At 35.3% G+C, this 12,992-nt stretch overlaps 1 protein-coding gene across 1 annotated transcript; it reads left to right on the forward strand.

Moving 5' to 3' along the window:
* The first annotated feature begins 900 nt into the window (after window positions 1-900).
* LOC128211080 (coiled-coil domain-containing protein 137-like) lies at window positions 901-7,810 on the forward strand. Its single transcript, XM_052915499.1, has 7 exons — window positions 901-1,099; window positions 2,731-2,915; window positions 3,265-3,422; window positions 4,063-4,139; window positions 4,619-4,704; window positions 5,495-5,583; window positions 7,237-7,810. The coding sequence occupies exons 1-7, from the start codon at window positions 1,017-1,019 to the stop codon at window positions 7,486-7,488; spliced, it is 930 nt and encodes a 309-aa protein (XP_052771459.1). The 5' UTR covers window positions 901-1,016; the 3' UTR covers window positions 7,489-7,810.
* Window positions 7,811-12,992: the final 5,182 nt, after the last annotated feature.

Raw genomic sequence — 12,992 nt, forward strand, 5'->3', positions numbered from 1 at the left:
TCAAAAATAGTGCCGAACGTGTTCCTATTTAGGTACTCACCCAGTATATTCAATGGTTTCAAACAAGAAGTATACATAGGATTTTAGCTAAACTCACATTCTGTTTGTCTGAAGAGGAAACTTTGATTCATAGATGTGAATAAAATGTAAATTATTTCAAAATTAAAAAAAAGTTAAATTATATAATTTCTTGTTGTAACTTAATTTTTTTTGCGTAATCAATATTAAAATAAAGAAAAACACAAAAAACTTAAAATGTAGATTTGATGTACTAATATATTATTTATAAGTAATATTTTAAAACGTTTGATATTCTTACTTGGTAAAATTGTCCGATTTATTAATATACAAATAACGTTAATTGCACTTCATTTGAAAAAAAAAAGTTTAAAAATGTTTTGGAATAAAATAAGTATTCATTCATACATATAAAAAAAATATAAAAAAGTGGGGGCGTTTTTGGGGGGCTATTTGACCAATTTTAAAATGTGAGTGGGGGCTATGTGACCAAGATGGGGGGTATTTGACTTGGGGGCTATTTGACTTGGGGACTATATGACTAGGAAGCTGGGCAATTTCGTGGGCATTTTTATTGGCACTTTTATAGGCTTCTATAGTAAGTAACATGTTTTCGATAAAAATGGCCGAGGAGTTCCGAATGCATCTGAACGATTTCCGGACTGGTACGGAAATTTCGGTTTTCTGGTTGGTCCGGAATCAGTCCGGTCCGGTCAGTCATAAAAGTCACCCAACGTCACTATTATCATCATCGTCATCATCCTAGTCATCGTCGTCGCATTGTTATTATCATCATTTTCGTCGTCGTCGCATCATCAAACGAAAATTAACTCTGATGCCCGCGTACATTTTTAGTTGTACACAAAAACCGATGACGTTTTATGACCGGAAGTGAAATGTTTAGAAAGAAAACAAATACACGTGTTTCTTTCATCTAAATAAACATCAGCTTTGAATTTCATTTTAACTCGAACCGTGAAATAAGCTTTATCTCCATAATGGGAAAACAAGGCATTGGAAAACCCCAGAAGAGCAAAAAACACAAGAAGTTGAAAAAAACTATTGGCAACGAAGATACAGTGTGAGATAAAAATTTAACTTTGAAACAAGCTATACAGTACAGTACTTATGTTATACTCGAAAATGCAGTGTCAGTTAATTTTGGTGACACTGAACCATTTTAAAGTCCCACCACCCACACATGGGCATTGATGTACGGTGGCACAGAGTCAACATACGTATTCCACCTAAATGGCTAGTCCACCTAAATCAGTAAATGGCCGTCAATGAGTCTTTTGACAGATTTTGTTACCATGGAAGACATGTGACGTCCACCATCCCAGCAGAAAGTAGCTAACGGTCCTTGCGCATAGAATCCTCGCGGCCACAACTTTGAAATTATCTCCGTTATAAATTCAAACTTCTATAAAGATATTATTGCCTACTATAAAACACATATTTATTTATGTCATTATGCTAGTCCAAATAATTGTATGTTGACATATGTTTTTACGATTTTTGATATGGCAAATCCTTTACGTACAAATCGTTTTGTTCGAAAAGTGGGTAGTTATTCCGATCTGGAATCCTGTTTTTAGCAAAATGGCTTTTCACTTATGAGGTAGAATAGGAATATAAACCTTTATTATCCATTTCAAACATTAGATACTTCACTAAATACAATTTCAATATTTTCAAATCCCCCCAGTTTTTGCACAAACCTGTTTAGACGTAAGGGATTGGAAGAATCCCGTATAACACATCTATTATTTTAGACTAGTCATTATGCCAAATAACATATTCAGATATCATAAAACACTTAAATGTGTCGATTGTTAATCAAGTATTCCGATATCTGTAAATCTGGGACAACTCTGATATGTTGTGTACATGCATAAAAGGGTATTCGTGACCAAAAATATATTTATGTGAAAATAACAAATTCGATCCAGTTTAGGTCACTGTCGGGTATATATTGAACAATTTTGTCAAAAATATTCAACATCGAGGCATAATTTTACTATACATTCTTTCGCCCGGTGTTAAATGGTAGAGAGTTGTAGTGTTACAGGAATACATATAAGAAATGTCAAAATAATTAAAAAATATCCCTGATCACTCATTGTAGCTAGTGACGTACGCAACATTTTGTTTAAATTATTTACACAACAGAATTGAAGAAATCAAAGGAAACACCTTAATTGTATTAAAGTGGTTTTGACTTACGATAGGATAAGCCTTGTGTGTCTTAAAGGCGGTGATATTGAAAACGTTTGTTCTTGGATGTTTCACATTTAGTTTTGTTAGGGATAAGAAGTGGGATATTGATATATTGATATTACTGTTGAATGATCTACGCAAAATTCTGTTGTTATCGCATATTATATATTTCCATTCACATGAAATTGTTTAAGTGAAGCTGTCTAAGTTGTTCCCAATATAGTTCAAAATCAGACATGTGAAGTCAATAGAAAAATCTACCGCTCCATGTTTTTCCCTACAAACATGTCCTCTATCATAAAGCAGCTATATAGTTGTCGTAAAGTGGTTGATGATTATCCTAAGACAGGGACAGGTGTTGTAAAATGTTAAGACATTGCCATGCCAACCATTAATACCCAAGGACCCCAAGCTAAAGTATCCAAGGGGAACCCTGAATAAAATCTGACAAATGGGGGCATGTTTTACAAACATCTCTTGTTATTATTCCAGTGACCCAACATTCGTCAGTAGCAAGCGGGGAAAGCAGCAAAACCTGCCAGTCCCAGATGGAGAGCTGGATGTTCAACATGTGCCGAGAAAACTGAAAGATATGCTCCATGCTAAACATGCAATGAGTGAAACAAAACTGAAGAAAAAGAAGACATTGAAAAAGAAAAGGAAGAGGGGAAAATTGAGTATGATGTCTTTTGTAGCACTTTTAAATTGCCTATTATCGTTCACCTCAACCTTTCTAGAATGTAATACCACTCCCTTACTGAAGAAACTTTACCATTTTGGGGTCCAAAATAGGGAAAAAGACACCCACCCATAGACTATGAAAATAATTGCCTTCCCCCGTGGGTGATATTTTTTACTGGAATAACCCTCAGTGAAGTAAACACATGATCACAGTTGTGTGGACAATTTTACCCCAAATAGTTTGAACAAAACAGTTGTGAAAAGTCTAGTCTTTTAATTTTAGCATTATAAAACCTGTCTTTAAATATATAATCTCATGTAAGACCGATAAACATTTTTTTCCAGGTGATGAACTCTTAAAAGAAGGTGCAACATCCAGACCGATGGCTCGAATACCTCGGTTTGAGCAGGGCAAGTTTGAGAAAGACGGGGACTTTATAAGACGGGTGGAGATGGAGACACACAGGGTCATCATGAGGTCCAAGATGGAAAACAAATATAAGGTGAGTGTGAAGTAGCTTTTGTTAAGGGCCAGTCACACTACGCCTTACCATCCCTTTTTATAAAATAAGACTGTCTGTTACTGCAAATCGAGAGCCATCATTTGGGAAGATTCTGCAAAGAGTCTGTGATAATCGTTAATCATAATCTCCCAACAGTCTGTATATTATAGCTATGTTTTAGCATTCTTATAGCTATGTTTTAGCATTCTTATTCTTCAGAGGTTTGATAATAATAAATCTATGGATAGTATCATTTCTCTGGTGTGTCAGAATGGGTTTTTGTACCTGTTTAAATAAAAGTTTACATTTGATATATGCAAAGAAACGATTTCATTTCTCTGCATTATTATGTTTAACTGATTTGACTTAATTGATGAAAGTAAAAAAACACATGATTTTTGTGCTATTAGATAAATGTAAGCCTTTATAAATGGGATTTTCAATTCCCAAATTCCAGTTAAAAAAGCTCCAAATATTGCTTTTTTTAGATTTTTTTTTTGTAAATGAAGCATGTAGATTTAAAATAATGTAAACAAAATCAATGGTTTAAGAATTGATTAACACTAATGACTATTAAACTGCCAAGCAGTGTGCAATGCCATTATGTACATGTATTATATGTAAATGATGTCCTTTTTAGGTTGATCTAATGGAAGATCAGAACAATATCACCAACCTGAAGATGAAGAAAAGGCCGACAAGTGAAAATAAGAAGCAGTAAGACACCATCTTTATATTCAAATCTATTATTTTGGATTGGGATTTTCAGTCTGTTATCATCCCAGCAATTTGCTTCTAAATACTCTGCTTCTAAAAGAGGGTTAGTTATACCAGTAATTCAAAGCTGAAAGGTTCCTTTAGAAAACCAGCCAGATCCGCCCATGCATGCCTAGATTATGGGCCTTGATAGTATAAAAAAATCAGTGAGACTGTAAACAATTCCTTGTTAACATGATACAGCCTTCAGTTTTGATTGTATCTTGATGAAACTTGTACAGTATCTAGATATCCATTAGAGCTTGGTTCCTCTCTAAAACAGTGATGTTGACCACACAAACCCAGCCATTAGTGAAGTGTAAACCAATTACTGACAAGTCAGGTGGTAATTTTATACAAATCGCAATGTCTGAATGAATGAACAATGCTGTACAATGTATTACTTTCCAAGACGAGTACGCTCATGATTTTGTCTATAGGCGAAGCAGAGATAAGAAGCAGAAAAAGAAGGAAGCAAAACAGGAGAAGAAAATTGACAAACAGATCGGCTTCTCCGGGCTCACTGGTATGGTACTTTCATTTCACATGACATATCACTTTCATTGGAATTTCCATCTTATGTTTATGGCATGTAGAATATTGAAAAATTATTAATAGTGATAAGTTAGAATGTGAATATAAAGCTAAATGATTGGGACATGAACTCATTATTTAGCATGTCGTTCAGTTGTTTTTTCCTTAAAACCATTTTGATCATGATGTCACTAAGCTCTAAAAATTCATAAAGCAGGGCTTGTCAAAGAAATTGATGCCAAGCATTAGTATACAATGGTCTTGTACATCCAAGTGTGTTTTTTTTACAATGACTGTGATATAATTTCAAGGCCTGGATAAAATATTTGTGGAGTTTTGCCTCTTGGCCAGTTAAGAGTATGAACTGTTATATTTTGATTATTTACATTTAGGATATTTTAAAATTCACAGGAAGTTTCTCAAATGTATAGTAACATATTAGATATTTATGACTTGGGACAGTGGGACTTTCATTAAAATTGAAAATTCATTACTGTAAGCATCCTTTCTTTGTGAATATGACTACGATGAAATTGAGAAACAAATCAAATGTTTCTGATTTTGTAATGAAATATGCTTTTCTAAAGATTTGTTTGTTATTGATGTAAGTATGCTTCATTCCACATTCTTTGAAGGCCATCTTGACACGATGGCCTTTAAAGTTTGAAAAAAATTAGTGATGATAATAGTTTTGCTAATAATCTTGTAAATAATAATGTGTAGACATTCTTTGTTTATTGCGGAGGACATATTTGAATCAATTTTCATATGATTCTTTACAGATCGCGTGTCTTTTGGTGAGGTCGCCATGGAGCCGCCAACCCTGACAGCGAGGCCACGAAAGGCCAATTCAGACAATGAGAAACCAAGGGTAATCTGATAAAATTAATTGTGTGTTTGGTTGATTGGCTGGTTAAAGAGTTTAGATTTTGATCATTAATGGTCTGTACATTAGATTGACTGGTCAGAGTTGATATCTTGAACATTGATGGTCTGTACATTAGATTGACTGGTCAGAGTTGATATCTTGAACATTAATGGTGTGTACATTAGATTGACTGGTCAGAGTTGATATCTTGAACATTGACGGTCTGTACATTAGATTGACTGGTCAGAGTTGATATCTTGAACATTAATGGTGTGTACATTAGATTGACTGGTAAGAGTTGATATCTTGAACATTAAAGGTATGTACGGTTGATTGGCTGGTCAGAGTTGATATCTTGAACATTAATGGTGTGTACGGTTGATTGGCTGGTCTAGGAGTCCAGGTCCTGAACATTAATGGTGTGTTCATTCAATTGACTGGTCTAGGAGTTAATATCTTGAACATTAATAGTATATTCAGTTGATTTGCTGGTCTAGGTGATGGCTTGAACATAATGGTATGTTCAGTTGATTGGTTGGTCTAGATGATGGCTTGAACATAATGGTATATTCGGTTGATTGGCTGGTCTAGGTGATGGCTTGAACATAATGGTATGTTCGGTTGATTGGCTGGTCTATGAGGTGATATCTTGAACATTTGATTGACTGGTCAAGTTGTTGAGGTCTTGAACATTAATGGTGTGTACATTTGTTTGACTGGTCAAAGAGTTGATAGCTGGAAATTAATGGTGTGTTTGGTTGATTGTCTGGTCTAGGAGTTAATATTTTCAACATTAATGGTATGTACCATTGATTGGCTGGTCTAGGAGTTAATATTTTGAACATTAATGGTATGTACCATTGATTGGCTGGTCTAGGAGTTAATATTTTGAACATTAATGGTATGTACGGTTGATTGGCTGGTCTAGGAGTTCAGGTCCTGAACATTAATGGGGTGTACATTTGATTGACTGGTCTAGCAGCTGAGGTCTTGAACATTAATGGTGTTTTTGGTTAATTGGCTGATCTAAGAGTTGATGTCTTTAAAATTAATGGTATGTTCTCTGAATGTTGTCTTAGATCCAATATCATCAGGTGTTCACATTTTCCTTACAGCACTTGTTCACAGTAACATTTGTTTTTTGTTGAACAAATTATGAGGTGCCTACACAGTTGTACTCTGGTTGTAAAACAGAACTTATTAAGCACAATTTAAATAAGAAGTTTATAAAATTGATCGTGAATCAATGATTGCATTTCATACTGCACAGTTCAAGAACAATAACTTTTTTGTCAACAGTATCAATGTTACCTCCATTTATAATATTCTATAAATAGTAGTTAGTTATAATGAATAGCAAAGTACAGCTTTTTCATCTTTTTGGATAAAAGTTCAAAAACCTTTAAGGTTATGAGATTAAATAATGAGAACCTGGTATGAATGTTACATTTAAGCCATATTTTTAATAAATATATGAGTTCAAATAAATAATGACATAAGCTTTATGGAGTGGGCATGTTAAGTTGCAATTTATGTCATATTTATCAAAATAGATATATTCTTAGTGTACTTCCATGTCTGCGAAGAAAAAAAAAGTTGATAGCATGTAAATGTGATCTTAATGAAACCCCTGTATAATTATTCCTTGTATTTCAGCCTGGGAAACGATCCTTGTTATTGAAGGAGATGATGGGAGGCCCCAGCTCCTCCAAAGACCCTGAGCCTAGCAGCCAACCACATCTTGCAGTGCCCAAAACATCATCCCAGAGGCAGCCTGGACAGACATTGAAGCGGAAGTTCCTCTCACCTGTACAGCAGCAGATAACAGATTATCAGAGACAGAATGCTATCAGCATGTACAGACAAATCAGAGACCAAAAATATCAGCGAAATAATTTGAAAACTTGAGAGCTTCAAAATGATTAATAAGATATTTAATAGGTTAAAAAATTAAAAATGCTGATAGCGTCAAGACAGTAGAATAATTGTAAAATTAGTTTTATTTAGACTGAATATTGAAACAAGTCAGGGGCTTTCAATGTGTAATGAAGTACTGTTGTTAACATATGTTTTTGAATGAGAAAGTAACGTCATGAGAATATTACAACAGCATGTGATTTGAGTTTAATAAAACATAAGGATAGAATGGCAGATGACTGTTTAAAAATCATGGATTGTTGTCTGATTGTTTTTAAATTTGTGAGAATACAAACAATAAATTTAAAATAACTGGGATTGTCAAGTTTATAGAGTCATTAAGTTACAACAGTGTTGCATCGTGAAAGACACCCTCAAGGAAATATACTGGACAAAATAAAGTATTCACTGTGGTGAAGCAAACATATTTATCATGGTTATTAATAGGACTGTAAAATTTTAGCTTGCTTTCCCTATTAATAATAATTATTCCTTTTATCAGACTTCAGTAATAAAGAATACTGGTGATCACTTTTCAAACATTTAAAGCTGCACTCTCACAGATTTATCATTTTTACAACTTTTTTATTTTTTGTCTTGGAAAGAGCAAATTTGTGCGTAAATATCTGCAAACCAGTGATATAAGATTGCTGACAAAAAAACAGATCGTAGATTTTCATATTGCCGTTCGAAAATTAATGTTTTATGGCTTAAACCGTTACTAACAGTTTAAAAAAAATTGCATAAAACATTAATTTTTGAACTTAAATATAAAAATCTGCGACCTGATCTTTTGTCAGCAGTCTTATGTCACTGGTTTCCATGGATTTTTGCAAAAATTGGCTTGTTCCAAGACAACAAAAAAAAGTTGTCAAAATGTTCAATCTGTGAGAGTGCAGCTTTAATAATTTGTTCGTAATAAAAATCCATAAGGGAGATTAACATCCAAAAGTTAGTCTGATAAAGTTGTTTTAGTCTAATCTTAATACAAAACAACATCCATTCATATACTAAACAGAGCAAAAAACGGTGCAAATATGCATGAGTAAAAACGTGAAAGTCATTATTCACGAACAGCAACGTTTAGAGAGAGGCAAAATTAAAACGATGCAAAAGAACAGTGCAATTTAATGCATAAGACAAGAATATCCAAGAAGCATTGACATTTATAATACCGGTACATATACCACGAATAAATTGCACTATTACCCTGGAAATTCTAATGGCATAGAAAGGACACAGGCAATTTTAAGACGAGAATTGGGGGTAAAAAAGCATCCTATGCATGATATAATATGGTAGCAACATTCATTTTTATTAGCTAGTTGGTTTTATGGACACAAAAGTTGGGTAATTGAGATGTTATTGGTCAGAAGTGTTTTACAAAAACTTGAACCCATTGCATTAACTCATAAATACGTTCCAAGATATTTAAATGAAACTTGCTACACAACTTTTTAGCTCACCTGTCACTTTGTGACAAGGTGAGCTTTTGTGATCGCCTTTTGTCCGGCGTGCGTCGTCCGTCAACAATTTACTTAAAAGACATCTCCTCCTTAACCGCTGGGCCAATATTAATAAAACTTCATAGGGATGTCCCTTGGGTGGTCTTCTAGCAAAGTTGTTCAAAGAATTCAATTCCATGCAGAACTCTGGTTGCCATGGCAACCAAAAGGAAAAACTTTAAAAATCTTCTTCTCCCAAACCACAAGGCTTAGGCTGTTGATATTTGGTAGGTAGGATCACCAAATGGTCCTCTACCAAGAATGTTCAAATTATGGCTCTTTGGTCAAAATTTGCCCCGCCCGGGGGGTCATGGGTTTTCTCTATATGTTTATAGTGAAAACTTAAAAAATCTTCTCCTCTGAACTTACTTGGCCTAGAGCTTAGATATTTGGCATGATTCATCGTCTAGTGGACCTCTACAACGTTTGTTCAAATTATGGCCCTGGGGTCAAAATTGGCCCCGCCCCGGGGGGTCATGGGTATTTTCTATATGTTTATAGTTAAAACTTCAAAAATCTTCTACTCTGAACTTACTTCTAGAGCTTAGATATTTGGCATGATTCATCGTCTAGTGGACCTTTACAAAGATTGTTCAAATTATGGCCTTGGGGTCAAAATTGGCCCCGCCCCGGGGTGTCGTGGGTTTTCTCTATATGTTTATAGTGAAAACTTCAAAAATCTTCTCCTCTGAACTTACTTGGACTAGAGCTTAGATATTTGGCATGATTCATCGTCTAGTGGACCTCTACAAAGATTGTTCAAATTATGGCCTTAGGGTCAAAATGCCCCGCCCCGGGGGGTCATGGGTATACTTGATATGTTTATAGTGAAAACTTCAAAAATCTTTTCCTCTTAACTTACTTGGACTAAAGCTTAGATATTTGGCAAGATTCATCGTCTAGTGGACCTCTACAAAGATTGTTCAAATTATGGCCCTGGGGTCAAAATTGGCCCCGCCCCCGGGGGGTCATGGGTTTTCTCTATATGTTTATAGTAAAAAAAATAAAAAATCTCCTCTGAACTTACGTTGCTTAGAGCTTAGATATTTGGCATGATTCATCGTCTAGTGGACCTCTACAAAGATTGTTCAAATTATGGCCTTGGGGTCAAAATTGGCCCCGCCCCGGGGGGTTAGGGTATTCTCTATATGTTTATAGTTAAAACTTCAAAAATCTTCTCCTCTGAACTTACTTGGACTAGAGCTTAGATATTTGGAATGATTCATCGTCTAGTGGACCTCTACAAAGATTGTTCAAATTATGGCCTTGGGGTCAAAATTGGCCCCGCGCCCTGGGGGGTCATGGGTTTTCTCTATATGTTTATAGTGAAAACTTCAAAAATCATCTCCTCTGAACTTACGTGGCTTAGAGCTTAGATATTTGGCATTATTCATCGTCTAGTGGACCTCTACACAGTTTGTTCAAATTATGGCCCTGGGGTCAAAATTGGCCACACCCCGGGGCTGATGGGTTTTCTCTATACGTGTTATAGTGAAAACTTAAAAAATCTTCTCCGAACTCACAAAGACAAGTAACGTCTTAATTTAAACTGGATAAAATATTTAGTACACATACCAATTTTCAATATGGGCCACATACAACAATTAATAACAAATATACATATATAGATACACACGTAAAATCAATTAGTGACAAGAGCTTAGATATTTGGCATGATATATCATCTAGTTGACCTGTACCAATATTGTTCAATCTTTGGCCCTGGGGTCAAAAAATGGCCCCACCCGGGTGGTCATGGGTTTCCTTATATATGTATATGATGAAAACTTAAAAAATCTTCTTCTCCGAAACCAAAAGGCGAAGGCCTTAGATATTTGATATGAAGCATCGTTTATCGGACCACTATTAAGATTGTTCAAACTTTAGCCCTGGGGTCAAAATTGGCCACGCCCCGTGTTCATAGGCTTAGGTTTTCAATATTTGTATATAATGGAAGCATTAAAAAAATTCTCTCCGAATTCACAAGGACTAGAGCTATTTGGCATAATACATCATTAAGTGGACCTCTACCTTTATTGTCCAAACTTTGGCATTGGGGTAAAAAATGACCCTGCAAATGACCCCGCCCCGGGGGGTCATTGGTTTTCCTTATATGTATATAGTAAAATCTTAAAAAAAATTCTTCTCCAAAACCACAAGGCTTAGGTCTTAGATATTTGGCATGAAGCATTGTTTAGTAGATCTCTACCAACATTGTTCAAACTTAAGCTTCAAAATTATCCACGTTCCAGGGGTCATGGGTTTCTAGCTCCCCAGTCACTTTGTGACAAGGTGAGCTTTTGTGACCGCCTTTTGTCTGTTGTCCATCATGGGTCGTCCCTCATGCGATGTTAGTCCACAATATACTTAAACAATGTAGCAACCAGTGATTTTTTTAGCATCCAGTGACTTCCTTCATCAACCAATGACCTTTTAACAACCTGTGATTTCCCTTGTAACTAGTGATAAACCATTTTAGGAATTATTTTCGTCACTTTTAAGTCGGGCTTGTATATAGAGAATTTACACTAATCCGAGAGAATAAATACTAGGTTTTTGCTGTCGGGCTAGAACTAGTTTCGACCACTGCTCATGACCAACATTGGACCTACTTTTTTGAGCGTAGTACTATAGAAAATAGTTACTGAGTAAATCGGTTTCCCGCAAACGTTTTGCTATCGCAATTAAACTAATTCTTGTTGTTCATTCACCAGACTCCATGTTATCATCACTGTTCAACATATCATCCTCTTACTTGATATACTCCATAAGTCCTAGCTTATTCCAGACTTCTAAAAAACCTTAACTACTTTGAACCATCCAGATTTCTTATCAAACCAATGTGCAATATATGACAGGTGAGCAATTCAGGGCCATTTGGCCCTCTTGTTAATGTAAAGCATGCATTAACTTTAACTTGAGCCAGAAATGAAAAACTGTTAAAGGTTCAAATAAAACTTAGTTCACACCATGAGACAATGTACACATGCAGAGTGATACCCATTACTCTGATTCTAGGTATGGTTATTAGTTATACTCCTTTTATAAACAAAACACAACAACAAACAAGTGTTGAAAATTAAGCTTGAAAATTAACAAAGGGCAATAACTCTAAACATATAGATGCAAGAGTTACGGTTTTAGTGCACTGCACTTTCCCTCAATGAGATCAGATATACCTACGGAATAAGTTTCAGGTTGATACCTCCTATAGTTTACGAGATATGCCACGTACAAAACCTAAGCATGAAAATTAACAAAGGGCAATAACTCTAAAAATATGGCAGCAAGAGTTACGGTTCTTGTGCACTGCACTTGCCCTCAATGAGATCTATCTAGCTATGAAGTTTCAAGTTGATACCTCTTATATTCTTCAAGATATGCACCGGACAAAACTTTTAGCATGAAAATTAACAAAAGGCAATAACTCTAAACATATAGATGCAAGAGTTACGGTTTTGGTGCACTGCACTTTCCCTCAATCAGATATACCTACGGAATAAGTTTCAGGTTGATACCTCCTTTAGTTTATGAGATATGCCACTGACAAAACCTAAGCAAGAAAAATAACAAAGGGCAATAACTCTAAAAATATGGAAGCAAGAGTAACAGTTCTTGTGCACTGCACTTGCCCTCAATTAAATCTATCTACATATGAAATTTCAAGTTGATACCACTAATAGTTTAGAAGATATACCCAGGACAAGCGAAAATGGGACGCGGGCGCCGCTGCTGCCGACGCCACCGCCACCGACAAAAGTAACCCCTATATGAGCCGCATCGCCAATTTTGGGCCTTCGGACATAATTGTTACAAATGAAATAATCATTAATAAAAAATGCCAAAAATAATGTTTTTTTCTATGTAAATCAATTTCTTCCGGACTTCTTTCTATTTAAGGTTTGTCATTGGTGCATCATTTTCTCGATAATTTATGACCATTGGTTTACTCATGTTTTCATAGCAACCATGGATTTCGTCCCGACATAT

This window comes from Mya arenaria, chromosome 2 (assembly GCF_026914265.1).
Source record: "Mya arenaria isolate MELC-2E11 chromosome 2, ASM2691426v1".
NCBI classification, from domain to species: domain Eukaryota; kingdom Metazoa; phylum Mollusca; class Bivalvia; order Myida; family Myidae; genus Mya; species Mya arenaria.